At 33.9% G+C, this 27,442-nt stretch overlaps 1 protein-coding gene across 2 annotated transcripts; it reads right to left on the reverse strand.

Moving 5' to 3' along the window:
• Nucleotides 1–1,195: 1,195 nt before the first annotated feature.
• On the reverse strand, nucleotides 1,196–27,442 carry LOC129231539 (proton channel OtopLc-like). Of its 2 annotated transcripts, none has more exons than XM_054865882.1 (7): nucleotides 27,363–27,442; nucleotides 14,630–14,796; nucleotides 11,353–11,476; nucleotides 10,220–10,418; nucleotides 9,560–9,714; nucleotides 5,835–6,081; nucleotides 1,196–2,313 (listed from the first exon to the last, which is right to left on the reverse strand). In XM_054865882.1, the coding sequence occupies exons 2-7, from the start codon at nucleotides 14,782–14,784 to the stop codon at nucleotides 1,361–1,363; spliced, it is 1,833 nt and encodes a 610-aa protein (XP_054721857.1). In that variant the 5' UTR covers nucleotides 14,785–14,796; nucleotides 27,363–27,442; the 3' UTR covers nucleotides 1,196–1,360. The 2 variants fall into 2 exon arrangements, with proteins under 2 accessions (XP_054721857.1, XP_054721855.1); XM_054865880.1 differs by having other exon boundaries at nucleotides 14,630–14,790; nucleotides 27,363–27,404.

A 27,442-nucleotide genomic window follows, 5' to 3' on the forward strand; every position in this document is an offset into this window, starting at 1 on the left:
TGCGTTGAGGTTGGGAGGGGGGGAATCAAAAGATAACTACAACGAAAGCCTACGTGAGCTAGTGACGATGCGTTATCTTTTCTCCTCCATCGCTCCTCCTCTGTCGATTAATATCAAAGATTTGTTGAACCAAAAGATTGATTGATTTTGATTGATCTTAATTTTCAAAAGACAACTTTAAAAAAGTTTTTGTTTGCCTATTTTTTTCTTGATATTTTTATTGCCCTAATAGTCTTCAGAAAGTCTCAAAATGCAGATTTTATTATAAATTTTCAAAATGCTTCGGGAGAAGAAACCCCCTGGACCCCCGAAATTTGGGGGGTCTCCTTTTCCTTAACTGAAAAAGGGGTTACCTTCAATACTCTATTGCATGGGTGCCCCCTACAAATACCATTAAGACCCCCCCCCCAAAGCAAGAGTCCCCCTCCAAAAAAAGGGAAATACCCCTCCCCCCCTAAAAATTTCAAGGGCTGCAGTCTGCGAAATGACCTTCTTTAGGTGGACTCCACTGCACTCTTGCAACTTTCCTCTTCGAAAGTCAATCTGACAAAAGACAGGCACCATTAAAAAACGAAAAAAATCATGAGTTTATGTAGTGAAAAAGACACACATGATGGAAAAGAGAAAGGAAAAAATTTGAAAAACGGCCTGCTTTACCACCGGCGTAACAGTTGTCTGCAACTGCACTCAAACCTGTTTTTTGTGCGGTAGATACGGACCGCATAAAAAAAATATTCGCTCTAATTTATCCTATTAAGCACTCGTTGAAAAGATACGTTAGTCAATTGAATCGCAATTGGATTGACATTTTCATATACCGCCACACAAAAAAAGCAAAAAACAAATCGCACAAGAAAAAAAAAAGACCGCACAGGTAAAAGCACAGTTTTGAGCACAGGTTGTAAAAGCACAGGTTTGAGTGCTTTTACAAAAGGGCCCCATTAAGTCTAAAAAACGGCCCTTGTGAAGGTTTTAATTACCTTTAGATTAATTTTAATTTCGTCTGGAATTTTGGCGCGATTTTGATCATTTGTTAACAAAAAAAAAAAAAAAAAAAAAAAAAAACCTCCCTATTTGAATTGTTGTGAAACTCTGTTTACAATCCATACTGAAAAATTTGCTGACTTGTTCGAAACCTTCAAGCGCTTTTCCGATATTTTTTCTTATGTCTAAAGTGAAATAAATGAGATAAATCTTCTTAAAATGAAAATAAACATTTATTTTATCATAATGAGTGTGTAAAAATATTAAAATTTTAATGCAATTTATACATAAAAAGCAACAGATGTACATCAAAACTTACACAAAAAATACACTTACTATTCAATGATTGATCATACATGTTACTAATGTTCTACCTTCAGTTTTGCTTTATTTTATATGATTTTCGCCAAGCTTCCATCAAAGCCACTGCTGAATGAAATCGATACAAAATAACCAATGGCAGAAATATGCGGGTAATGACTGGCCAAGCTATGTAACCGAAGAATTTCAACTGCAATTCATACCTTACTTGGTTCTGAGTAGTGAAGGATTCGAGGATCCATAAGACTAAATTAATAAAAACCAGAAAGATTACAACTTGACGGCCAGGTTTTTCATCCAAATTTAATGGACTAAGCCTCTTTTTTGAAATTTGATAAATAAAAAGAGATTGTAGACACGCTTGAGTAACCATTAACGTTCCATGTAAAAACAGTAAGAAATTTTGTAACGAGGTCATTGAAACTCCACCCACGATTATATTGCAGATACCATAAATGTAAACAGCAAGCATACCAACTCTTTGGAGTAACTCCAGCAGTCTTCTTTGTCTAGATGTTTTGCTCTTCATTTTTCTGATTTGCAATAATCCAATAATGGCTGCCAATGTGGACAAACCGAAAATGCCGATTTCTAAGGAGGCTATCAGAAACAGAACATTAAAGTCAGTTTCGTGTGCTAGCACAAAAAATAGAATAAGCCCAATAAGTCCTACCACAAGTACCAGTAACCCTAAAAACAAACCTCTTGTAGAGCCACTGCAATTGACATCTTCACTACTACTACTACTACTAGGGTCTTTCCCATAGACAGAAACAGCAGCGAAACGTTGGAGTTTACTGCGCTGAGTATGCAGGTTGGTCCATGTTATGTAAATAACAGCAGCAGCAACTAAAGAATATTGCACTGTAAGAGGATATAAGTACGGAGTTGCTTTTTCCCATATGGCTCCAATTGTTGAATTTTGCATGCAGATGTGATATGCGATAATCCCTTCTGCGTCATCTTTCTCTAAATTTTCGGCCCAGTTGCACTGTCGGGAAGTTGTAACTGAAACAAATGACATGACGTAACATTACCTGAATAGAAATTTTATATGCGATTATTTTACACAAATACTAGAGTAAGTATAGTAAGAGATCTTTAATATTCTTATATGATTTTTGTTTAATGCTAATATCAATAGAATATTTTTTTCATCTCAATCACACTGTTCTCTTTTGTGGGATGGAAAACAAGACCACGATGCTAGTAAATGACAATTTTTTCCTGAAAAACTGATAATAGATTTTGTCGGCCTACGAATGAACATCCTACCCGCAAATGAAAAGTTACTGAAGATGTGAAAATAAGTGAGTTTGAAAAAAAACCTGTGCGGAGATTTTCATCTTGATTATTTTTCTCTTTTTTTGCGTTTGTCCTGCACGATGTGGTAGTGTCAGGGCTGCCACGACTGGCTCTGGTGACTAAAAAAGCGATTATTTTGTGAAGCGGCGACAATTTCAATGAAATGGCGAAGTTTTCTTCTTTACTTCCTTTTACGAAGTAAAGGAAGTATTGTATTCGCGAAAGAATTTTCACCCAAAAATTGGCCTTAATTTCCATTTTGCTAGCCCATGAATGAATACTGAGCATTTTTTCGCACCCGACCACACATGGGTATATGCTTAAGAACATATAGACACCCGAAACATCTATTTTGAGTATCTCCGATTTAATTACAACGAGTTTTCTCGAGACGTTCGTATGTATGTGCGTATGTATCTCGCATAATTCAAAAATGGTATGTCCTTGAAAGTTGAAATTTGGTATATAGACTTCTGGTGGGGTCTAGTTGTGCACCTCCCTTTTTGATTGCATTTGGATGTTCCAAAGGGGTCTTTTAAACATCTTTTTTGGGGGAAATCATTGTTAATTTTGATGCAAACTCAAGTGGTGTTATAATTTGACAAACACTTGGCGATATATCGCCAAGCATTTGGTCTTCAAGTTTTGTTCGCAACTTGGCGACAAATTTGGCGGGTTTGTACTTATTTATTTTTTAAATTTATTTTTAATTTATTTATTTAATCTGGTTTCATTTGGTTACTATTAACAATATTTAGAAAGTTAACCTTTGAATCACATTAGAATGTCCAATGCTGGGAAAATTAATCTCTATAAAACTTTTTTTGCTTCTGTTCGCAACAAACTTCGGGTAAAAATATTTAAAGTGTTTCTTTGCTTACTCCAAGGCACTATTATCATTAAATTGGCATAAAAGGAAGTCATGTGATGCACACATCAGCTTCCCATTCCCTGGAGGAAAAACTGAGGAATATTTTGTCATGTGTTTTGTGAAATATATATATATATATATATATATATATATATGTCGGTGACGTTGCTATGTGGCAGAGGGGGCGTCTCCCGCCCCGGGTGTCTCTTGTCTAGGGGGTAACATCAAAAGTGGAATTGCAATTTTTTGAAAAATATAAATACTTCAATTCAGAAAATTTAAATTATACTTATTTTATCAAGCGCAGTTGCATCACGTTAGGAATTGTGGGGGGGGGGGGGGGAGAGGGGCTTGCGTTAGGAGATACCAAATTGGATTCAAGAGTTTGTGAAAATTTTAAAATGTTAGAGAAAAAATTCAAAATTGAGAAATAATTTAATTCTGAATTCCCCCCCCCCCCCCGACATTTTAAATTATATTTAATGTATCAAACAGAGTAGCATTAATAGGGGAGGGGGGATATTTGTGCCGACTGACATCCTTCTGGGTGGGTGACATGCAAAATGCATTTAAGAGCTTCTAAGAAACATAGTGAAATCCAGATATATTTTGACTTAGACTATAATTTAAAAAAATTTCGAGAGGTGCGGGGGGGGGGGGGGCTGAACCTCTCCTCCCCGTAACATCACCAAAGTTTGGCTAAAACTGCGTTTTAAGAGCTACAAGTTAAACAAACTTCTGGGGGACTCCCCCCCCCTCCTAACCTTCTTTTCCCTAACATATTTTGACATAACATTAACGTTTTTAACGTTTCGAAATCGAAAAATGAACGCGTTAGATTTCTTGAACCTATTCTTCACCTAACATTATCAAAGTTCATCAAAAATGCATTTTTAAGACAACAAATTCGAGAATTTTCCGGGAGATAAACCCCATCCCCTCATAATGGAGTGAATATTAAACTCAGAATTAGGGTCATTTTGTCTATACTTAAAACTAGTAGTGACTCAGTGACTCCCTCTTAAACCGAAAAACTGTACCCCCATTATCTATTCCTGTGTTTGAGATTTGTTTGAAATAATTATAAAGTGCCGTCAAATTTTTTGACCTCGCTACGGCCTTGTGCTTACGCGTCTATGGCAAGTTATCTAAAAAGTTTTTACCTGTCTATTGAACATTAGCTGACTTAAAACTTCGTTTTACACAAATGTAGTTGTTTCTGAAAATTGAATGAATTTCATATTTGCACAGAACATTAAAACCCTCCTTTTTGCGTTAAGGGGGAGGGGGACACAACTCAAATTACCGCCCTGGAAGTCACCCATGCTAGGTACTCCACTGTATGCAGGCTGTTCAGGTTTAACCTGCAAGACCTCTATTTTCGCAACTATTAGTCTAGAGTCAAAAAATACAAAATTTAACTTTTTATACAGACCCTAGGTCCCCTAACGTATTTTTAGGGAAATAATTTCCATTAAAAAATAATTTCAATAGAAAAATATTGACATTATTACGATCAATGTCCGCCGAGATATGAATCGCAGAGTTTTGTGACTTCCCCCACTTTACACTCGCCACCAAAAACACCTTTTGAGGGGAAATATATCGTCTAACAAGGGTTTAAATTATATGTGTGAAAAGAGTGTTTTTACAAATTGTACGAGCTTTTCCAGTGTGTTTTTTTTTTTTTCGTATTATTGCATAACATTTGAATTTATTTTTGAATAGCAATGAAAAGTATGAATACTTTTTTTTTTTTTTACTTCGACAACCTGCCATTCTCCGTCTTAACTCCTGGACAAATACAAAACTTTATATTCATTTTCTTTGTGTAATTATACAGAGGGGTCCGGTAGTGAGTGCACCCTCGCTTTATTTTTAACATTAAGTTATTTAAGGTTGAATGTTTGTTTTACATAGTTACCTAGAAGTCCGAATAGTCATAAATTAGTGCTCAACTTAGCCATGTGGTCAACTTATCGAGGGTGGTATGATATAGGACTAATTCTGAACCTGACAAAAGTGGTCAATTTAGACAGGTGGTCAACTTTACAGGTTTTACCTGAAAGTCCCAAAATCGTGAGCTTTTGGCTGTAAAGACATCAGGTAAAAACAAAGAGAATGAACCGCAGACAGCTTATCTTTAGATCCAAAAGCTCACTATTTTGAATTGAAAAAGGGGTTCTCTGAAACCCCGAAGCACGTGTAGGCAATTATCTGCTAAGTTGTGCCATAAAATGTTGTTGATTTTCTTTTACTTCTCTGCACAAGGGTGTTTATTTATTTCTTATTATGCTCTGTGCTAGAAGTTATACATTATTTTAATGAAAAAAGAGTTGAAGAGAAGACGTACCATGTATGCGATGATAAGGTTTGTGCCTTTCAGTATCTATATGTTTCTCGTCTGAATCCAAAGTATGCATAGTGATGTTGAATTTTGCCAGATCCCATTCTACGCTAGAGTTGTGTTTATAGTGGAGAGCATCCAGCCAGTCTTTCGTACTTTCCCATAGCATGACACGTATCCATATGGCTAAATTAGTAGCAACTAGATGCATAAGAGCAGTGTGACGCACCCAACGGAAAGAATTTACCATCTCCTGAAATGTTAAATGTTTGCATTAATTTTCTTTTTGTGAAAGGAGAACAATTTTTAACAGACAAAAAAATCATTTATGAAGTAGTTATTATAGCTTGACCAGAGAGATGGCGGATGATCTTGAAGCGGAAACATAATTGATAGCATTTGTAATACGTTGAATCAGCCTGAAAGCACTAAGTAGTAAGAGACGCGTTCTCACTGATCTAAGAAAGTATTACAAAATAATAACAAACAACCTATTACAAATGATGTTTCCGCTTCAAGATCATCCGTCATCTCTCCGTGATCAAGCTCTAACCAAATTTATGTTTGAGTCCATTTTAAGAGAGTTTATGGAAGTTTGTTTTTAAAGAAATGTTTTTAGGTTTGGTTTCTTTATGGCTGTTAGGGAAGTTTTTTGTCTTTTGAGAGAGCTTAGTCATAAAAGTCTTCTATTTTTAAAAATGAAGAGAAGAAGATAATAACTACTACTTTCTGCTAGAAATTCTTTTAAACTATTTTTTCATCTGAAGTTCACTTATTAAGCTTAAATTGTAATTATAAACACGACAGACAGAATATAGTTTAAATCATAAATATTTAACGGAAGCATCAATTACTAGGATCAAGCGGAGCAATTATTAAAAGAGTGCAAAGCAAATATAAAAAGAAAAAATGCTCCCAACGAGAAGTCAACTTGTTTGAGGTACGCTTCTCTTTTAAGAAGATTGTAAGCGATTACGACGATTTCTAGTTACAGGAAAATAAGTTTTTGCAAAATTTATCTCTTATAATAAAGATGATGAATAATGAGTCATAATCTCTCAAACAGGAGAAAGTTAACTCTTAAAACAGGCTGATGAGAAATTCAATTTTTTATGAAGCATGATATAGTTTAATGCATTCCGAAATAAAATAGGAAAAAAAACCCTTCTTGCTGAAAAACAGATCATGTTGAAATTCATTTTCTAATATGTCGAAGTAAAAATAGTATCCAATTTTTAAAAGTGACAAAGGATTTAACTCGTAAAATATTGTGAGAAAGAAATGTTTAAGAAATACATTGTCTAAAAATCTCAAATTCTAAAATACGGCAATTCTGAAGTTCAAATTGTAAAGCTTGATATAGTAAGAAACGAATCAAAACAGACAACGAAATGAAAATTTGAAAATCACTGTGCAAGACATTTTATCTATGCTAAATAAGAGTTTTTAAATCTGATTCAGTCAACGAGCAAAATGTTCCCGGGAATTATAGAAATAAGGGCGTGGAGATTTTACTTTGAACAAGTGCAATGATTCTTTCTTGATAAATCATTTTTTTTTTTTTTTTTACAGAAATCTGAAAAGTAATCTCAAAATAAGCAGAAACATTCCCACATATCTCTAAATGAAATAAAATTAAATACTCGCGATTGGTACCGCCATATGCCAAAAATCATTGTTAATTTTTAGAATGTCGGAAGTAAGGTGTTTTTTGTGACCTCACGTAATTAGCTTGCAGTTGTTTTGTTGTAAAGTTCTACAACTTCTAACTTACAGGCAGGGGCGGACTGGGTCCCCCAAAAGGGCGCCAACCTTAACTCCCAAAGCGCGCAAAAAAAAAAAAAAAAACCACACAGGTGTGTGTCCCGGATCTAAAAAAACCACAAAGGCGCACAAGTTTAGTAGCGCAAAAATAAAAAATATAAATAAATAAATAATAACAATAAAAACAAAGGCACCTAGGTTTAAGGGCGCAAAAAAAAAAAAAAAGGCGCACACGTTCGAGGACGCAAATCAAATAAATTTGAATTAAAAGGTTCGAGGGCACAAAAAAAAATGAAAAAGGTTTGAGGGCTAAAAAAAACAAACAAAAAAAGTCTCACAAGTTTGAGGGCGAAAAAAAAAACCGAATGCACACAGGTTTGAGGGAGCAAAAAGACCGAAGGCGCACAGGTTTTAGAGCTCAAAGAAAACACCGAAGGTGCACAGATTCGAGGTGGACACAGAAAAAGAAAGGACAACAAAAAACGAAGGCGCACACGTTCGAGGGAGCAAATAAATTAAAATTTAAAAAAAAGGTTCAAGGGTGAAAAAAAAAAATAAAAACGAAGGAGCTCAGCAGGTTCAGGGGCGCATCGGCCGATGGGCCGGCGGGTCAGTCCACCCCTGCTTGCAGGTAAGTGCATCCTTTTGTTCTAAATTGTTAATGTATTCATTACGGATATTAAATATAGGCACTTAGCCGTGCGTTCATGCATTAGTGAATTTTTGTAGTTCTTTGTTACGCAGATGCATTCAAGTTCAACATAGCGGTAGACGATAACAAGGACGGACTGGCCCATAGGCCCGCGGACTGGTACGCTCTCGAACCTGTGCGCCTTCGGGGTCCTCCCCCCCACCACGGAGAATTAGGAATAGATAAGAAAACGTGATTTTGTTGTACTCAATATATGTGGTTACAATTACAATACTGTAACCACTGTGCTGGTGAAACACATATATGCTTGGGTGTGAACAAACTACACAGTAGAGTGGTTCGAAAAAATCCATTTCTTTATTTCGGAATCACGTTACCCCTCAAAAGTTGTAGTTTGGTATCCTCAATTGGGAAAAAATAATAAAAAAAATCTAAGTAGCCGTCTTCAGTTCGCGCAGGAAGCTGAAAAAATATCCTAAATATTGATTGTTTCAAAAAATAATAAAATTAGTTTTTTTATATTTTTATAACGCAACAGCAATAAATTGTCTTTATATGCGTAGTTTGAGCCTAAAAAATATTTTATAGCTTTTACATAAGATCTTTCGCTTGCGCATACGCCTTAAATTGGGCTAAAATCTCCTGCCCAATCTATAAGGCGTATGTGCAAACTAAACATCTTATGCAAAAGCTATAAAATAATTTTTAGGTTCAAACTACGATATATACTGACAATTTATGGCTGTTGCATTATGGAAAAATACAATATATATATATATATATATATATATATATATATATATATATATATATATATATATATATTTTTTGAAAAATTCAATTTTTAGCACATTTTTTCAAACTTTCAGCCTCATGCGCAAACTGGCAAACTGAAGATGTCTACTTAGAATTTTTTTATTATTTTTCCACAATTGAAGATACCGAACTACAACTTACCGCTGAATCAATGGTGTATTTAAATAAAGTATTTTAAAAAATCCTGAATTTTTTAAATGCAAAATAAATGATTGCAAACTGTTCTTAAGGCTTTGTAGTTATGTTTGTTTATTTATTCATTTTTTTTTTTTTTTTTTTGTGTAAAGCTGACTAGCAATTTATATTTTCCCTTAAGTGAGCAATATTCTCCTACTTTCACCAAAAGAAATAACTGCGTGGAGATTTTACTTTGCCCACGTTTAATGTTTCATGATAAAGCAGATTTTTTTTTTTTTTTTTTTCACTTTTTCTTATTTTGCTCAATAAACTTAAGAATTTAAGAAAGTGCTTTATAAAGTGTTACTTAAATGAAACTTACTTTGGAGCTCATGAAGAGAAAATGCATTTGCAGAAAGCTGAAAAGCCCCCTCAGAATAGGCTGTAACAGATTCATTTTGTCCATACAGTCGTTCGGAATAGTTAGTATTGATGCTACTTCTAAACCGCTGGATATGAGAGCTCCAATACCAAAAACTAAAAGAAAAAGTTAAGAGAACAGTTTTTACTGTTAACTTTGATCGTTTCTGAATTAAATGTCTCTTGACACGAATATATGATATTCAATTTGTTTTATTCATTATTATTAAGCTGTGAATTGTAGGTACAGTAAAATTATAATTATTGGGTTTGAAATAATACAAAAATCACTTTTTATTTTGAAGTTCAAGGGCCCTGCTAGGAAATAAACCGAAATTGTTGCGATAATAATCCAAAAACTAAATTTTCGAGCGTTCTTCAAAAACCTATGGGCCACCCTCCCTATATAGTAGATGTATAAAAGGTATAGTAGATGTATACATATAATACATACACCCATGATTTTATTTTAAGTGTGTGTGTGTGTGTGTAAAGTAAAAACTTTTAAATCTTTTATTTGAAAAAAAAAATGAACGAATATTCCCAGTTAAAATGTAGTCGATTTAAATTTTTCTAACGACATAATTCAAAAAAGAGAGAAGAAAAAGAAAACCTTTCTTACCTACAGATCCTATTCTCAAATAGATGCTAATGTCGGAAAAAAGAAGGTTCTTCACAAAACGTGACGAAAAGGAGGCATTGTAGCTTTTTTCTCCGTAACTCCTGTTGATCCATCTTGGGCATTTGCTCGTTAATATTGTCACATAAGCACAGATAAAACAAAGGATTGCTCCTCCAATCAAAAATATAAAAACATATCTCTGAAAAATAAAATAAAATAAAAAATAAAATTCAGCGATTAGTTAATAAAATAAAAATGCAAAACTACTCAGGAAGTATTAAATTACTCAGTATTATTTTACGTAGGAAGCATTAAAGTATGACTGCTGTCTAATTTATGAATTTAAGGTTCCTTAAATTGCAAGCCGACAAGTGCAAGCTTTATGGTAATACAATATTTATTAATCAGGTCCATAATGATATCCAATTATCCAATGAGTACTATTTCTATTTTCATTAAGTGAACTTTTCTAACGATGAGCGGATTTAGGACTGAACCTCCACCCTGAAAATGTGACACAATTTTTACTGAAAGTGCAAAACGATGAATTTTTAAATTCATTGAACAATATATCTACACACATTTAATGTAGGAGAAATATATTTTTAATAAATCAAAACATAAAGACTGCATCTTGATTTTGCTGAAACGATTTTACCGATTACTTAATAATAGCGCCGTGGTGGCCTGATCGGTAAGGCATTGGAATTGGGGCCGGAGGGTCTCGGGTTTGATATTCGCTGGCCGAAGATCCACCGTCGTCATTAATGGTGACTGGGCGACGTTAAATATGCTCGTGGTCACAATGTCCTCCAAGTGAAACGATACCTCTGGGAGTGCCAGACCAGAAAGTTATTCGGCTCCAGGCCTGGTTCTAAATTTTCGAACTGTCCAATAGATAGCACTACCATCTATTGTGTTGTCTTCTGAAGGCAAAGCGCCTGGCACGCAGTCCTATACAGTTTGAGGGCCAGAGGTCCCTTTGATAGTTGATACTTAATAATGCCTTTAGTACCCTTAAAAATATTTTTCTAATTTATATACATTTCTTATTGAATTTAAAACAATGTTTATTTTAAAAATCATGAAGCTTTCTTTTAGATTTAAAAATTAATGAAATAAAATTATCTTACATCAAAGAAGAATAAAGGAACTGGTCTGTGAAGAAGTTCAGTGAAGACCAATATTGCTGCAATTACCACAACAATTTGAGCATACAAGCCACTTAAAGCATGCAAAGTTCCATCATTTTTGGGCCTGAAAAATGATAACACGAAATGGAAATACAAAATCCAAAATCAAAAGTAAAGTACTTACATTTAATTATAAAAATCATTAATTACGTTTCAAAAAAGTGTGTTGGAGTTCGTAAAATATGTGGAATAAAAGCAGCAGCTAAATACCTGAAGGTGCAAAAAAATAATTTAAAAACTCATAATTTTGAAGCCAGTGGCATCTTTCGTCATAAAATTTAGGTGATCATACAAGTGTAACGGGCCGTGGTAGCCCGATCGGTAGAGTGTCGGATTCGGGGCCGGAGGGTCCTGGGTTCGAACCTCGATGGTCGAAGACCCACCGTCGTCGTTAAAGGGGACTGGGCGACGTTAAATATGCTCGTGGTCTCAATGTCCTCGAAGTGAAACGATACCTCTGGGGGTGCTAGCACCAGGTAGCTATTAGCTCCTGGTCTAGTTCTAAATTCTTAATAACTGTTCGATCCGGTGATGGTGCTGCCATCTATTGGTATATTAAATAATGGAGGCAAGGCACTTAGTATGCAGTCCTCGACATAAATACAGTTGTAGTCAGTTGTGACTCTGAATAGGAATAGGATACAAGTGTAACGTTCGCTAATCGCAAACCTGCTTGTGACGTCACTTAGCGAAATCGCAATTGAACTTATTAAAAGCGATCGCCAAGAGTTTCTCACACGATGTTTAGTGAGCGATAAACATGGCTGATATTTTGCTTGTGCTAGAGGACAACGAATCAAATTAAATAAACTGAGGTGGAATTTAAAGCACGATTCTGATCATTTCAGATGAGTAATGTTCGTCCGTTTTGATTATCCAAGGAAGTGGCAGTATATTTGTGCGAATTACTGTGCGTGCAGTATATTTGTGTGTTAAAGGACTAGTGAAAAATCTCTTGTTTCATAAAGACAATGAATATGCAGCTGAAATCCAAGTAAGTACTCTGTTTTCGTTGCATTAATAACAGAGGGGATAAAATTCTCAATGAAATATGTTCTTCCATGTTTACATTGTTATAGGTACTTAATTACATAACATTGTGATGATGCTACAGGCCCGGATCTATAAATTTTACGACCCCCCCCCCCTGAAAAATATAATCATGAACCCTAACTGCCCACTGATTTCTATGCCATTAAGTACCACGGGCTCCTTTAGTGGCGTTCCCCTCCCCGCCTTGCGGGGTCTGTGGTGTGTGGGTACGTAGATCCGGGCCTGATGATGCAATAAGTTTAATCAAGTTTTGTATATAGATTAGGTGAACTTATTTCACTTGCATGACATAGCCACCACTTGCTCGTTGTCGCAAACTACCGAACCTGGCGATTTGTAACTGGCGATGCACTTTCATGAGGATTTTAGTTTGGTCTTGCCTATTGGAAAAACTGAACAAAAATGAACAAACGAGAAGTTGAAAGGTATTTGTCAAGATTTCTGATACGTTTAATCGTCTTTGGCCCGGCAAAACCGACTACGTGTGATATAGGTAGTTTTACCGATGTTGTTGAAACCTTTCAATTATATATTTTTCAATTGTATAAACGCAGCTATGTTCTATTTTCCTTGCTGTTTTAGAAATTAATGATTGCAAAAAATCCTGAAGACACTCTCTCTTTTTCTTTTCCGCCTAATGACTTTGCCTATTTGACTTAAGTTCGTTATGAAATTATCGTGCTGTCGGAATTACAGTCAATCAGGGAATCTTTGAGACAATCCGGATAAATAGATAAATTTCTCATCAATAGAATCATTAAGTAATTATGAAAGAAATTAGTGATTTGTAATTTTTTATCGTTTTCCACGTTTTCCTTAATTTCATACAGGTTCTGGCCCGTGAGATTCATCCTAATATGAGATGTGCCCTACTAGTAAAAAAAGGGTTGGGCACCACTTGTATACGCAATTCATTACCGATTTCGCAAGCGCTACAACGATAGGCAACTTTTACAATGTCTGAACTTGCATTCGAAGCGGCAGCAAATTCTAAAATTCGTTGTTTTGTTAATCACGCTCATAAAATATGCCGTATCAAACTAGTAAGAAATGCAGGAAATCAGTTTTCTCATTCAATGTGAGCGACTATGTCGTAAATAAAAACCTAACAATCTAGCACGAATAAAGCAAACATTGCGCGAAATGGTCAGGAGCAGGTCATAAATGCCACTGAATTCTTCAATTTTAGTAACGGAGGTTAAAAGGACTAAGTGAATTTTTCTGGCTGACTTTCAATAAAAATTCGATATTGCGATGGCAGGAAGTCATCTTCAATGTTAAAAAAGGGGAAGATAGCTTTTTCAAACTATTGGGAGAAGACTGTTTTTTAAACTGCAAATTAGTGAAGGGTAATGGCGCTTACATAAGCTTGGGAGTATATGACCCAAGCTCAGTGATTAAAACCAGCTCACATTGATGGGTTGCAGGTGTTTAAAGACATCCATGTTGCCATAGTCTTTTTACCGTAATATTCAATTTTGCTGTAAAAGTTTACGGTAGGAAAAACGAGAACGCTGTGGCTTGTTACGTTTGATAAAAAGAACGAAATGAAAGCAGCGCGGGGTCCGAACTTAAGACTTTTGTATTGGCAGACCGGTTCGCTAGCCCTTATACCAAATGAGACGCGACGGGTAAGTGAGAATGGAGACATATGCTTCGCGTCATAAGTCAAGTAGTGCACAAATTAGCGCAGTAATCTCTTACTTTTTCCGGTACAGTTTACTGTAAAAATTTTCTGTGTTGTAAACACTCTACTTTACAGTAATATAAACCTTAAAATTTTCCTGAATTTTCAACATTGTACATCGAGGGTGTAAACTATCTAAACGGAAACGAGCAGAAGATAGCTGTTTTGATATAAACTACATTGCTATATACATTTTGTACATCACTTTTGATTTTAGACATCGAAAAAACAAATTTAAATCATATTTTGTTATAAGTTTGGCGGCCTCCTAAGCATATTGATAAATCAGGCCCTGGGTTTATTGATACAGTTTCTATTTTTCCATTAAGTTACGACGAAAATGTGAATTTTTATGCAACCAAAACTTCCTAAAATATAGCCACTTTTTTTCAAGACATGTATAGATAGCGAACACACATGTTCACAAAACAGCATTAAAAAAAAAAAATACTTATTTCACAATTGAAATATATTTACCCTTCTGACATGTCTTGAAGACTGTGGTCATCACTATCGTTATTAAGTTTACCTTTATACCCAGATCCTGGTATATGGGTTTCAACGGTGAGAAAAGCTTTCTGGTCACTTTTTTGATGAATGCCAACAGATAATTCCGTTTCTTCAGATGCCATTTTATCCTAAAACTGCACAAGTTTTATAATTGATAATCATTGTTTCAAAATTTGCATACTTTTCAAATAAATCTCTTTCTACCATAAGAATATATATAATGCACCACTCTAAATGAAAGCAAATATGAGAACTCATGCAGGCTTTGGGTTATTTATCAGTCAGAAAATTTCTGTCGCCTGACACGATTATTTTTCAAAGTATTTGGAACAGTAAAACGTTGGACACACAAAAACACCCTTTACTGAAAAAAATCGTGATCGTATAACGGATCCTTTTTGAATACGAGGAGATGTAAAAAAAATCGTCATGAATCACTGAATTTGTTACTTTAAATGAAAATATTCGGACTAAATTGAACGACGAAATATATACACTAGACAGGGACGTAGCCAAGGGGGGGGGTAAAGGGGGTCCGGACCCCCCCCCCTTCCTGATAGGTCACTGTCCCCCTGCACTTACATAAACAGAATTTTCCAAAAAGAAATTAAATAAAAAATTTTTTTGCTCTAAATATTTTCATTAAGCGACAACTTTCTCACGTTCAGTTCAGTTCAGAACAACAGAACCTCTGGGATTGGGGGGGGGGGGGGAGCGACAGAAGTCTTCAACCCGTGGTACGCGTCGCAGACCCAGGGAGAAGGAGACATTTTATCTTAGTCCCCTGCCTCGCAAGAAAATCGCCAACAGCTATCCGAAAAAGGAGACATTATCGTAATGCCCCTCCTCGCAAAGAAATCGCCGGCAGCTCGTAAGCAAACATTTATTAACGAAAGCTTGATGAGAGTCATCAATGATGAAAATGTCGGAGACAGGAAATTTGTAGGAATGTTTTTGCGGGAAGGTCATACAATGAGGAAAGCGAAAGTGGGGTCAGCTGCCCTTGTAATATAGCACCGTCTTTTTAGAAGGTGCCTAAGGCTCCTAGAGTCGTGGATAGTGCAGAACTCTGTTGGGTCGCACATTCACTTTCTCTATCGCTGCCATTGGTATGGTTCGGTTGCACGAATGTTTTCCTCCAAAGTTAAAGGGAAAAATCAGGAGCAAAATCATAAACACATAAGAAAGAATTAGCCAACCCCCACTGGGTAAGTTGTATTGCAGTTTTTTTTAATGTGTTTTTTTTTCTTTTTTTTTTAACAATAGGAGCAATTTTATGCATTCTCATTTATGCGTTTCTCATTTATTTAAAAATTTATTCAGACAAAAAAGCATCGAATATCATTTCATTTTTTAACCAATCAATTCAATTTATTTCATTTATAATTTCCATTCGTAACAATGATGAATTACTTATATGATTGTGTCCCGGAAGCTCGCAACTTTTAGCATTCATCTAATACTCTAAACCTAGTTATTTTACTAACAATACGGAAATATAAAAATTTTAAATTTCTACCCTTTTTCTTTGGAGGTAATATTTGCCCTATTTGTGATAATACGGCAGCACTAAAATTAGATCCCAAATTAGATATACTGTAAAAAGCTAATCATCCTTCGGTGACAAATATAAAAGGTTTAGAGGTAGTTTGAAGCCTCAATTAGCAAACATTTTGCTCTAAGTCATCAGATGTTATAATCCAAAGGTTTAAAAGAAGACAAATCTCTTGTAAAAACTCTAAGAAAAGTTGTAAATGCCTCTCTACAACATGGTTGTAGATTGCCTTTCTACAACCATGAAACTAATGTCTGGAAATTCGTTCTGAATATTAGTTCATTTTCATCACAAGGTAACAGATTTTTTTTTCTTTCACTCTTTCTGAGCAAAAATGTACCGAAAAGAACTCGAATTTTTGCTAATGTTTTATCTCTTGCGTTTTTATATATGATTTATAAAAAAGGAAAAAAAAATGTGTATCTGGAGGTAGTAAAAAAAAGATGAATAAATAAAGGTTAATACTAATATAACAAAATTGATTTCAGTGATATCAAAGTTTAAAAAAAAAAAGAAACTGAATTAAAAAAAAAAAAAAGTTTGGATGTGTTTGATTTTTTTAGTTTTAAGTTTGGAATGATTAAGACATGTGTAAAGATGTATAAGTTTAAAGATACATATATATTTCACAATGAAATTATTTGAAATCATTATTTTAAAATACTAACTGAATTGTGTTCACAAGGTCAAAAGGAAAAGTTTATTAATTAGTTTTACTGAAAATATATATTTTCTTCTATCTTCTAGTTCCCTTTTTCTAATAAAATACTATATAATATTCGTGCATATGCTTCATTTAGCAAATTTTTTGATAGCTATTTACTGACTTCTTTGTATTTAAGAATTATTTAATAAGTATCTCTACATTCATGGTTAAAAAGCACAGTAGACTCCGAATGCAAGAATAATAGTTGTTGTTCTTATCCTCATATATATAACAGCCAATGATCGAGTAACGCTCTTGACCTCATCAACAATGAAACTCGCTCCACGCCATGATACTTTGATAAGATGTTTTGGTAATGTTTAAAATGCAGGGAAAGGCTTTATTGTAACAAAGCTGAACTGGATCCAGTAACTTAACTGTTTTACTGGTGAGACTGTCATTTCAGGGCACTAAAGAAACAAAAAAGTCGTCAACATTGAACGTTATTTACAGAAGCTTAGGGTTAATCCACTGGAGTTAGGGTTTAAAATATCAACTATCAAAATGTCACCAAACAGGCAATTTCTTCGTTCAAATGTGGAATCAATTTTCATCCATCATATCTTGATGGGCAATTTTCTAGTTGTTATATAATTTCAAAATATCAATTTAAATCGTATCTAGATTTTTAATTTACAACTTTTCTTAGAGTTTTTACAAGAGATTTGTCTTTTAAACATTTAGATTATAACATTTGAAGACTTAGAGCAAAATGTTTGCTAATTGAGTCTTCAAAATACCTATAAACCATTCATGTTTGTCACCGAAATATGATTAGCTTTTTACAGTATATCTAATTTTGGTGCTGCCGTATTATCACAAATAGGGCAAAGATTACCTCCTAAAGGATCGAAATCGGATGACTACCGCCAAATGTAGAAATTTAAAATTTTTATATTTCCATATTGTTAGTAAAATAACTAGGTTTAGAGTGTCAAATTTTGTTGTGATGATTCATTACTGTTACTATCGGTCATTTCCCTACAGTTTGAATTGAAATTTTAAATTTAGAATGGAACATTTTGCACAGAAGTTGTTTTGAATCAGCTTAATAAACTAAATCAAATCCATAGTTCTGTTCATTTGTTTTCCTGAAGAAGGGTAAAGATTATACATAAAAATACTATGTATATACAATGTGTTCGTAAGTGTATTTATTCATCTTCCTAAGTTTTAAAAGTAATACTTCCTCTTATCACCCTTAAATGACTCTGCATGCGAAACTCCTAAAATAGAAAATGTCCAAGAAAAATGTTTAATATCTTTGATGGCCTAAAAAATAGTAGTTATAAACAAATTATCATTCAAATTTTCTTCAAAATTTTGACAAAGAAATTTTATTGTTTAACTTAATTCATCGTAAATACCATAACTGATCCTTAGATATCTATTTTAGCAATACATCACAAGAAAATACTTATTAACGAGCAACGACACTTTCTTATGTATTTTAGTTGTTTGAACAGCTTTAATAATGTTTTCCTAAGCTTTTATATGAAAATACTATAAAAAAAGATGAAGATTAGAAGTATCATTACATTTCTTATCGTTGAATGAATTCTAAAAATTTAAATGAATTAAGAAACATTTTGAGCTTTTCTTTAATGAGCCTTGGCGATATTTTCGTCCATAGAAGCATTAAATGCAGTCCAAAATCCAATTCGAAACAGTCAGGAGTGGGGAATTATGGAGCATTTATTAGACAGCTGATAATGTAGTTAAAATAAATATGAGCGGTTTTTTTTTTTTTTTTGAAAGCAAATATATTGCAAAGCTTTAATTATATTTATATTACATCATTACTTAATTAATCTAATTATCATACTTATTAATTGTAGTTTTGATTGGAATAGTATCAATTCATACAATTAACAGTTAATGCTTCTGATTTAGCATGTTTCCATTTTTAAAGTTTGTGCAACCTTGGACCCCCCCCCCCCCCCCTTAACAAAATCCTAGCTACGTGCCTGCACTAGAGCAGGCAGGAATACCTTCAGAAGGGAGTTTTTTTTTTTGATCAAAACAGCCCTTTCATATGTATAAACTACTGTATTAGGATTTGCAATTATGTTAAAACCAATGGCTCTGGGGGGTGTTTTATAACCCCCAAACCTCACTCCCCTTTGCTGTGCCACTGTGTTTGTACGAAATCAAGGTAACGCTTTTGACTCGAGAGAAGGGTGGGATAGGATTCGAAGCTTGCTGTCGAAGCACGATGTTTAAAACACATGATCGCCACTGTTGGTGACTGGGACTTGATTCTTTGGTAGCCATTTTCAACGAAATGGTCGCCCGTTGGCGTCTGCTAATCTGGAGAGTTCGCCATCGCTCTTGGGGGCACCCCTGTTGAGAACCCTGAAGATTCACACCAAGTAGCGTTGCATCAAAGATTGATAAACGAAACGTCTACTGCGTATCATAAAATTTATTAGACATTTATTCTTGGAATCCACAAAAAGGTCTCAAACGGCAATCTTAAAGATGACCTTCTTTTTGAGCGTAACTAATAGCTAATAAGGAAGTTTTTCTCGATTATCAAAGTTGAAGCTTGTGTCAAAAAAATGAAAATAAAACACGCTGCCTTAATAGATACAGCCTTCACAAAGCACGCCCACGCTGTTGAAAAGACGAGAGTCCTATTATTACATGAAATTGGGCTACAACAGCCAATGAAATACACAGTATCTTAAAGTGGAATCAGACGCTTAAGAAAAGCTGACATCTGCGAAAAGATGTTTCAAAGCAAGATTTAAACCATCCGTAATATTCATTAACTGCTTTGATGATATATCGTTAAGATTTGCCAAACGGTGTTAGACGTGTTTTGCTTAATGTCAGTTGCGCACACACAAATTTTTCAAAGCAGGACGGGCGGGGGGGGGGGGGGGGATCCAGGATCGGAAGGTCAACTATTCTCATATCATATTCCAACACGCATTCAAATATATTCTTTTGATTTTATCAATTGCCGGGAATAAAAAACAATAAAAGAATTTTTGAATAATTACTTAAAATTAGTTAATAAAATAAACCTATTAATAACAAATATCAAATTAAAATACTAGAGATCACAAGAATGAGTGCATTTACCTTTCTCATGATTACAAATACAAACAGCGAAGCAAAATCATCATTATAGGACACATTTATGTTCACATACAGTTCGATTTAGCAGGGGAAGAAAGAGAGAATTTTTTTAGTTTTTCATTTATTAAATCCGATATTATTGAGCAATCACATTGCTTATTGTTCTCACTTGACTGTCCTTGGCGTTACGCTGATTTGATTCCCCCCCCCCTCCTCCCTCTGCAGTACTACCGTCCACCGGCTCCTCCCGATGCTGCTCCTCTAGCGAAAACAGTCTCCAGGTTACGTCCATATCCTACACACACACACCCACATATAAACACACACGTCTACATATACACTCATACGCACACTCATGCCTGTACACAGACACAAATACACACGCCTACATACACACACAAACGCACACGCCTACATACGCACACGCCTACATATACACACTTAGTGATTGCGAAAAACATAATTTGAATTCAAAATGTCAAAATTCAATTTTTTTTTATTACCTTTGCTTTGAATTGTCTTTCGTGCTATATACGTAGGATTATATAGTCAATCGAAAAAACTCAAGGGTTAATGAGTTCCTGAGGGCTTCTATAATTCAGCTCTGCTGCATTCGCACGACAAAGAAGACATTAGAATTTATCTCTTTCTCGTGCTAATTAAGCTTACGGAATTACAAATATAAACTAGCCAAAACCTAAAATAATATGAAACATTGGATTAGTGGTTGGAAAAACTACATTGGTTTTGTAGTGAACTACAACTACATTATTACAAATGCAGTTAACTACAAGTACTTTTTAAATTGTAGCAACTACAAACTACTTTTGAAATGTAGCTTTCTTCTAAGCTTCGCTACTTAAAATAAATACATAAATAAATAAAAATAAATAAAAAGCATTCACAGACACAAACTTTGAGGATTGAGCGAAAAAACTTAAAAAATGATTAAGATTATTAAATTAACTCATTTAAAAATGGAAAATTACTAAAAAATATCTATTTTCTTCCTTTTTTTTCCTTTTTAGCCTAATTTGTCACGCAAGGCATTTGAAAAGACATGCAAGCCAGCTGACTTATGAAACTGTAAAGCATGCTATCGATAGTGAAATTATCATTTGCCTACCTCCCAATACGATTCATACCATGCAACCACTAGACAACGTAAATTGAAAATCAGTCTGATCAAATTCCCATTCCACTTAGCTCATGAAGTACAATATCTACAGGAGATTGGGTGCTAGTTGAATACAGTGTTAAGAAATTTAAAAAGTATTTTGTTGCTCAAGTTCTAGAACCTTTATATACTTGTGCTTATGTTGTAATGATTCTTAAGAAGTCTTTGATTGGAAATGTTTTCACCTTCCCCAATAAAGTGATGACGGAGATTGAAGAAGAACAGATCATCAAAACCTAAGTCAGCCAATCCTCAATAATCGTGGACATTATACCTTTAATTGCAGTGAAATTACAGACTAATAGATTTTTACTCTTATATTAATATATTTTTGTGAAAAAATAATAAATAAATTCATTTTTCCCCTTTGAAATTTAATTTAAAACAATGCTACCCATTTCTCCCCACCACATGGGGTGGAATAGGTATAAAAACAGACTTTGAAATAGTAGCTTTTTTACTAAATAATAAAATTATTTCAGAATAATAACTATGAATATGTGAAGTGTATTGTTGAAATGTAAAAACTCAGTTAAGGTTTTTTAATTGTTGGATAAAAAATTTGAATAGTTTAATAATCATTTCAAAAATACCTTTTTTATACTCATTCCACCTCACCTGACCCTACTCTACTTTTTTAAAAAGTAGTGCAATTCACTACAAACTACTAAAAATTGTAGCTACTACAGTAGCGTTGCTATGTAGCGCGCTACTTCCGACCACTGCATAGGAAGAAAATAATTTTAATTGACAAGAGATTTATATTCGCCCCGGGTGTCACCCGTCTGAGGGGTGACACCGAAAGTGGAATTGCAAGTTTTTGATAAATATGTAACTAAAATGCATTTTTAAGACTACAAATTTGAAAATTTTCCCGGGAGAAAACTCCCGGACCACTCCATGATGTGAGGTAGGAATGAGGGTTTATTCCGATCGAACATCATGGAGTGAACATTGTTCCTCGGATTAGGTTCATTTTGTCTATACTTAGACCTAGTAGTGACTTTTCCTTACATCAAAAAAACTAAACCCGATTATCTTTTCTTGTGTTTAAGATAATACGTTTTAAATCATTAAAGGGAATGATCAATCTCACACACCCTTTTATTTATTTGACCTCTCGACGGCCCTGCACATATGCGTCTAATGCAAGTTGTATAAAAAGCGTTCACAGTTTTGATTTGTCTTTTGTATATTAGCCTACCTTTAATTTTGTAAAAACACAAATGCAGTTGTTTTTGAAAATTGCATGAATTTCGTTTTAAAACTTTTTATATTTTTCACTTTTGTGGGGGGGGGGGGGGGGGGGGGGTGACACCACAAATTACCGCCCCGAGTGTCACCCGTGCTAGGTACGCTCCTGTGTTTTGTCCTTAAAATATTTAATTGATGTATCGTTTATTATCAATGAAGTCCAAAGCTCGAGAATTACACACAAAAGTTCAAGAACCCAAGAAGAACTCGACTGAAAACTCAAGATCTTGGGAGAAAACCAAAGCACTGGCAGCCCTGTTCATAACTTCTTAAAATCTGTTTAATTTCTCATTTTTCTCATAACTCATTAATTTTCGGGTTTATGAAATTTATGATTTACTTAATTAAGCGAATCTGAAAGAACCTCATATGTGTGCTACTACTAAATTTCGATTTAGCATGATCGGATTACCTCTGAAATTTGGTTCTGGTTTAAACCAGAGTTTAACTATGAAAACAGTTTGTTTCATAACAAAATGATCACATTACGCAGATTCATTGACGTAGAGTATATGCAGAAGGATTGCTACACATTGATTAGAAATTATTTTCATTTGATAAGGTAGTTGACTATCCTGACGTTATAGCAAACTTTAAAATTACGAGCATCCTATGTAACGTAACAAAATAAATGATTCCAAAAAGGTCATGACGCATGAATTTATAACTATATTTAATTCAAATTAATGCAAGGACTTCAGATTATGTGGCACTCTCACTTACAAGTTCTTCATCTTAATTTAAAATTTACGAAAGATTAAATTGCATTTACTGCTAAAAAAATGCGATTCAGTTATTAAGTAATTAATTTGTATGAAAGATCAACCTATTAAAAATAAATTTATAAAAATCTTTTAATCTGTTTACTGTAATTGTTAATTGACACTTAAATGCGTCAGTTAGCGCATCAGCTAAGAGCTGAGTGTAGCAGCAAGCTTCTCTATTTTTTCTACTGTTTTTCTTTTCCAAAAATAGGTAGTTTTATGGGATGCAAAATGTAACGCGAATTGGTGGAAAATTTTCTTTCCACTAGGAAATTTTTCACACGACGCACAAACACACACAAATTTATCTGTTCCACCTGTTAACATGTATATTATTAGTTACTTGCTCAAGATATTTTTTGGATTACAGCTAAGAAAAATCATTTTAACATCTGATAAATATCCAGAAGATAAAAATTTCAACATTCCTAGCACAGGATAAGTAATTCGTAGTTTACATTTTTCTTTGAAACAGATATAACTAGATAATCTTATACCAAAATAACAAAAATGACTTCCTATGATATGTAAGTGTAACTGTTACAGAGTAACATTGCCGATGGTTATTCCTCAGTCCCCAAAATATTTTTTAATTTGTATTAGAGGGGAAAACAATTTCAAATTTTCAAAATTTTTAGTGCTATATTCCTCAGTGTACTGAACATAAAGTTTAAAAATTGATTAAACCCAGTGTTTCAGACCAAAGAATGGCAAAACAAGTCCTTGAAATTAAATGCAACCAAATAAAATTTAATTTTTTTTACGCTACCAATTTCATGGATGCTTATGTATCATTACCTTCCTTAATACAATTACCAAAAGCATGTCCACCAACCTGTTGGGGGCGGGCGGTCAGTGGTATTTTTTAGTTTGGGGGGCTCTTGTTCTTAGGGGGGTCCTAGTTGTATTGGGGGGGGGGAGCACCATTGCTCTTAGGGAATGGGCCCCTCGTAAATGCAATAACAGTAAAATATGAAACATAAAATGTAATAGAAGTTAAAACCGTTTTAACGAGATACTTTATCGTACAAGATAATAAAACTGAATCAAGGTGGAAAATATTATCCTTTTCTTTAACCTTTCTGAATTCCGTATTATAGGGTAGTGAGAGATTGTTCTAAAAAGAAAGCCATAAATATTATTTTAACTGTTCTTCGTTGTAAAGTTTCCTCTCTAAAGTGTGTGTGTGTGTTTTTTTACTTATTACACTAATCTAAATTCTAAACTTTACAAGTAATAGTAAAACACTATAAATTTACAACAATACTCTTTTCAAAATATAAAATATTTCCTTTTGAGACTGCGCGAAATTTATATTACGGAGCGCTATTCGCAGGATCCGATTGCGGCGGCAAGAGGCGGGGGCCCGAGGCAGACACTTCATCGGAAGCCCCTTATACATTGCTTTGACAGAGAAAAAAAATCATAAAATAAAACTGTGAAAACGTTATGCAAATATCTGGGCAAATGTAAAAGCTAATATACAATGAAGTATAAACAACGTAGCATTTACTTAAATGACTAGAAAACAAATTTATCCATTTTGTAATCAAACACTTAATATTTTTTTTTCAAAAATATTGACTAAGAATCTTGCTGTGATGAAAACATCATAGTATCTCAGCTTTCTTAACTTTTTATCACTAATCAAGGAAGTTGTTTTTTTTTTATCACTAACCAAGGAAGAAAATTATCCAAAATTTTTTATACCTATTTGAGGACCATTTTTGTAGCAGGGGACTCTGGGCATTTGTCCCGCTGCCCCTACAGTAATCCTACCCTGGTGACATTCCATAAATACTAATTCTAGCTTGAATTTTTCTTTCCTTACTTCGTGATATATTAGCATATAAATAAATGTATGGAGCATGTGCGAGCAGCGGGGTTAAAAATTTTTGGAAGGGAATTTCTCAATTTGCAGAATGGAACTTCATTTTGACGAACGATGAAATACGGGTATGCATACATGTACATATGAAAAGAGAGGTTCTGACATTTAAAAACTGCAACTGTGTCCCAAAATTTGCCGATTAAGGAAATTTTTTGGGAGATTCCATCGGAGAGCTCGTGTGCGAGTATAATACAATAGTCAGGGTAATATGGAACGTTGAGGTTTCTTTTGACGTAAGCGTAACAACATAAAGAGCAGCACTTAGCGCTCACTGTTTAAAGCTGCTGTTAACTAGGCTTACCAGATTTCTGAAATGTTCAAGTGCGACCCTGGAATGCATGCCCCCCCCCCCCTCCCACCGTCGCTAGTATTCAGAGGGGTACACACCACTGGTTGATTTTTAGAATGTTTTATAGGGCAGGTTATTTTCAATGCTATGAAGAAATAAATTATTACTAATTATGAACTTATAACAGAGATAATAAAACAAATGACATAAGCAGATAAAATTTGAACATTTCATTTTTGCGATGTAAATATTTATAATTTACTTTAGTTAGAAAAAATAAATAAAAAATTTAACAATATTTAGATATACTTTTCATTTTGAAAGACGTTTTTAGACAGTCTGTTTTTGGTTTTAATCTTATTGTAAAAATTCTCAGAAGCTGATCCGGTATTAATTTTACAAGTCAATGTTACAAATGATAAAGTAGTAAAGTATATCCAAAATAATCTTCACATTTATTTTTAGACCATTTTAGTCATTAGTAATCAAATTTATCTTTTCCCGGGAAGTGAAGTAAACCGGCCGAGACACCGGGATTTGGTTTGAAGACCGGGACTGTCCCGTTTAAACCGGGACGTCGGGGAAGCCTACTTGTTAACTCTTCAAGTTATTAAACTGCTTCTAAATCAGCAAATGATGATCTGAGCAGTCAGGTTTGTTCAGTTGCTTGCTTCAATACGTTTGTTGTACAGGAATCTTTGTTTTCGACTTTTAAGAAATGATTACAAGTATTTTCAAAAATTGTAGTTGTAATTAGAAGCATTTCCCAATTAAACTAAGCATAATGTACATTTAAAAAGTTGTAGTCTTTTTGCAATGCTTATTTCTAGCTGTTTTCTGTCTCTGAAAAGTTCGGTATTCTTTCCACAATAACGCATCAACTTATAAAGAATACTACGGTGAAATATTTGAGACCATGACCCCCTCTACTATGAAAGGCTTCCAACAGAAGGAAATAATTTGGTTCATCTTCTGTGATAAACTTGTGATTAATTGGAGAGTTAAAAGTCGAAGTCAGCACAAAGCAACAATAACTCTGACTGAATTGAAACAAAAAAAGAAGTAAACAAAATTTCGATTTTGTGGTCACACACATTCGTAATACTCATGAAACTTTCATATAACTCATTAAAACCCATTTTTGTCAAGGGTAGTTCATTTTCAACGCTTTATTCCATATTTCCCGACTATTTCATAATGAATGTTAATATTTTAAGGTGAAATAAAACTTTCGACTGAACTTAAATCAGGATTACTAGTTGAGATTTGTATTAGTTTTAAGTTTGACTTTCTCTGTCAATTATGCAACGAGCAAAATTCATAAATATTATTTATTAATGCCTGAAGATTATCAATGAATAAAAAAGCAAAAATTAAATGAATGAATTGTTTAATAAATTTCATAAACACTAAGCTTTAAGTTTTGAGCTAAATTCCATAGACTTCAAAACGATACATTTTAAAGAGTCTTTTTAATCAGTTTCATTGAACTCTTTTTGCTTCTCTTAACTTTACAAAATATATAATAGAACCTAAACCGTCTCTCGAAAACACTTCTTGTATTTTGCTTTTCATTTGAAATATTTTGTTTTGGAATTTTTCTAATAGAATATAATTGATTTCTTGAAAAAAAAATAATAAAAAAATAAAATAAAATATATCTACTAACATTTTCTGTTAAGTAAGCAAAGTAGTCATTTTTCCCCCATCAGATTACTGAAAAAAATATTAAGGGAAAAAGAAGACATTGAACAAATTAACTAAAGATTGAAAAAAAAAAATCACATACAAAACAAAGTCATTTTGATACAATTGTGGTCTAAACTGAATTCATTTATAGAAAATCTTAATATTTATCTAGTTAACATAGTCTAAGGATGATAAATAACGAAAACTTCAATACAAAGTTGCTTTTAAATCATAAAGAACTGAAAGAAAATTTGCAGAAGTTAATTTTCAATAGTCAAAATAAAATACCTTCATAATTTTTTAGCAGTATCCTACGTAAAAGGAAGCGTTATGTTCTCGTGAAAGAGGGAACGCTGTACCGTTTTAAA

The sequence above is a fragment of the Uloborus diversus genome, chromosome 10 (assembly GCF_026930045.1).
Source record: "Uloborus diversus isolate 005 chromosome 10, Udiv.v.3.1, whole genome shotgun sequence".
NCBI classification, from domain to species: domain Eukaryota; kingdom Metazoa; phylum Arthropoda; class Arachnida; order Araneae; family Uloboridae; genus Uloborus; species Uloborus diversus.

Excerpts from the sequence above, each read along its gene's own strand:
- LOC129231539 (XM_054865880.1), bottom strand. Across the intron at positions 11,477-14,629 it reads CTTCAAGACATGTCAGAAGG|GCCCAAAAATGATGGAACTT; the intron begins GTAAATATATTT and ends ATCATTTTTCAG. Across the intron at positions 10,419-11,352 it reads TTCCTTTATTCTTCTTTGAT|AGATATGTTTTTATATTTTT; the intron begins GTAAGATAATTT and ends TTTATTTTTCAG.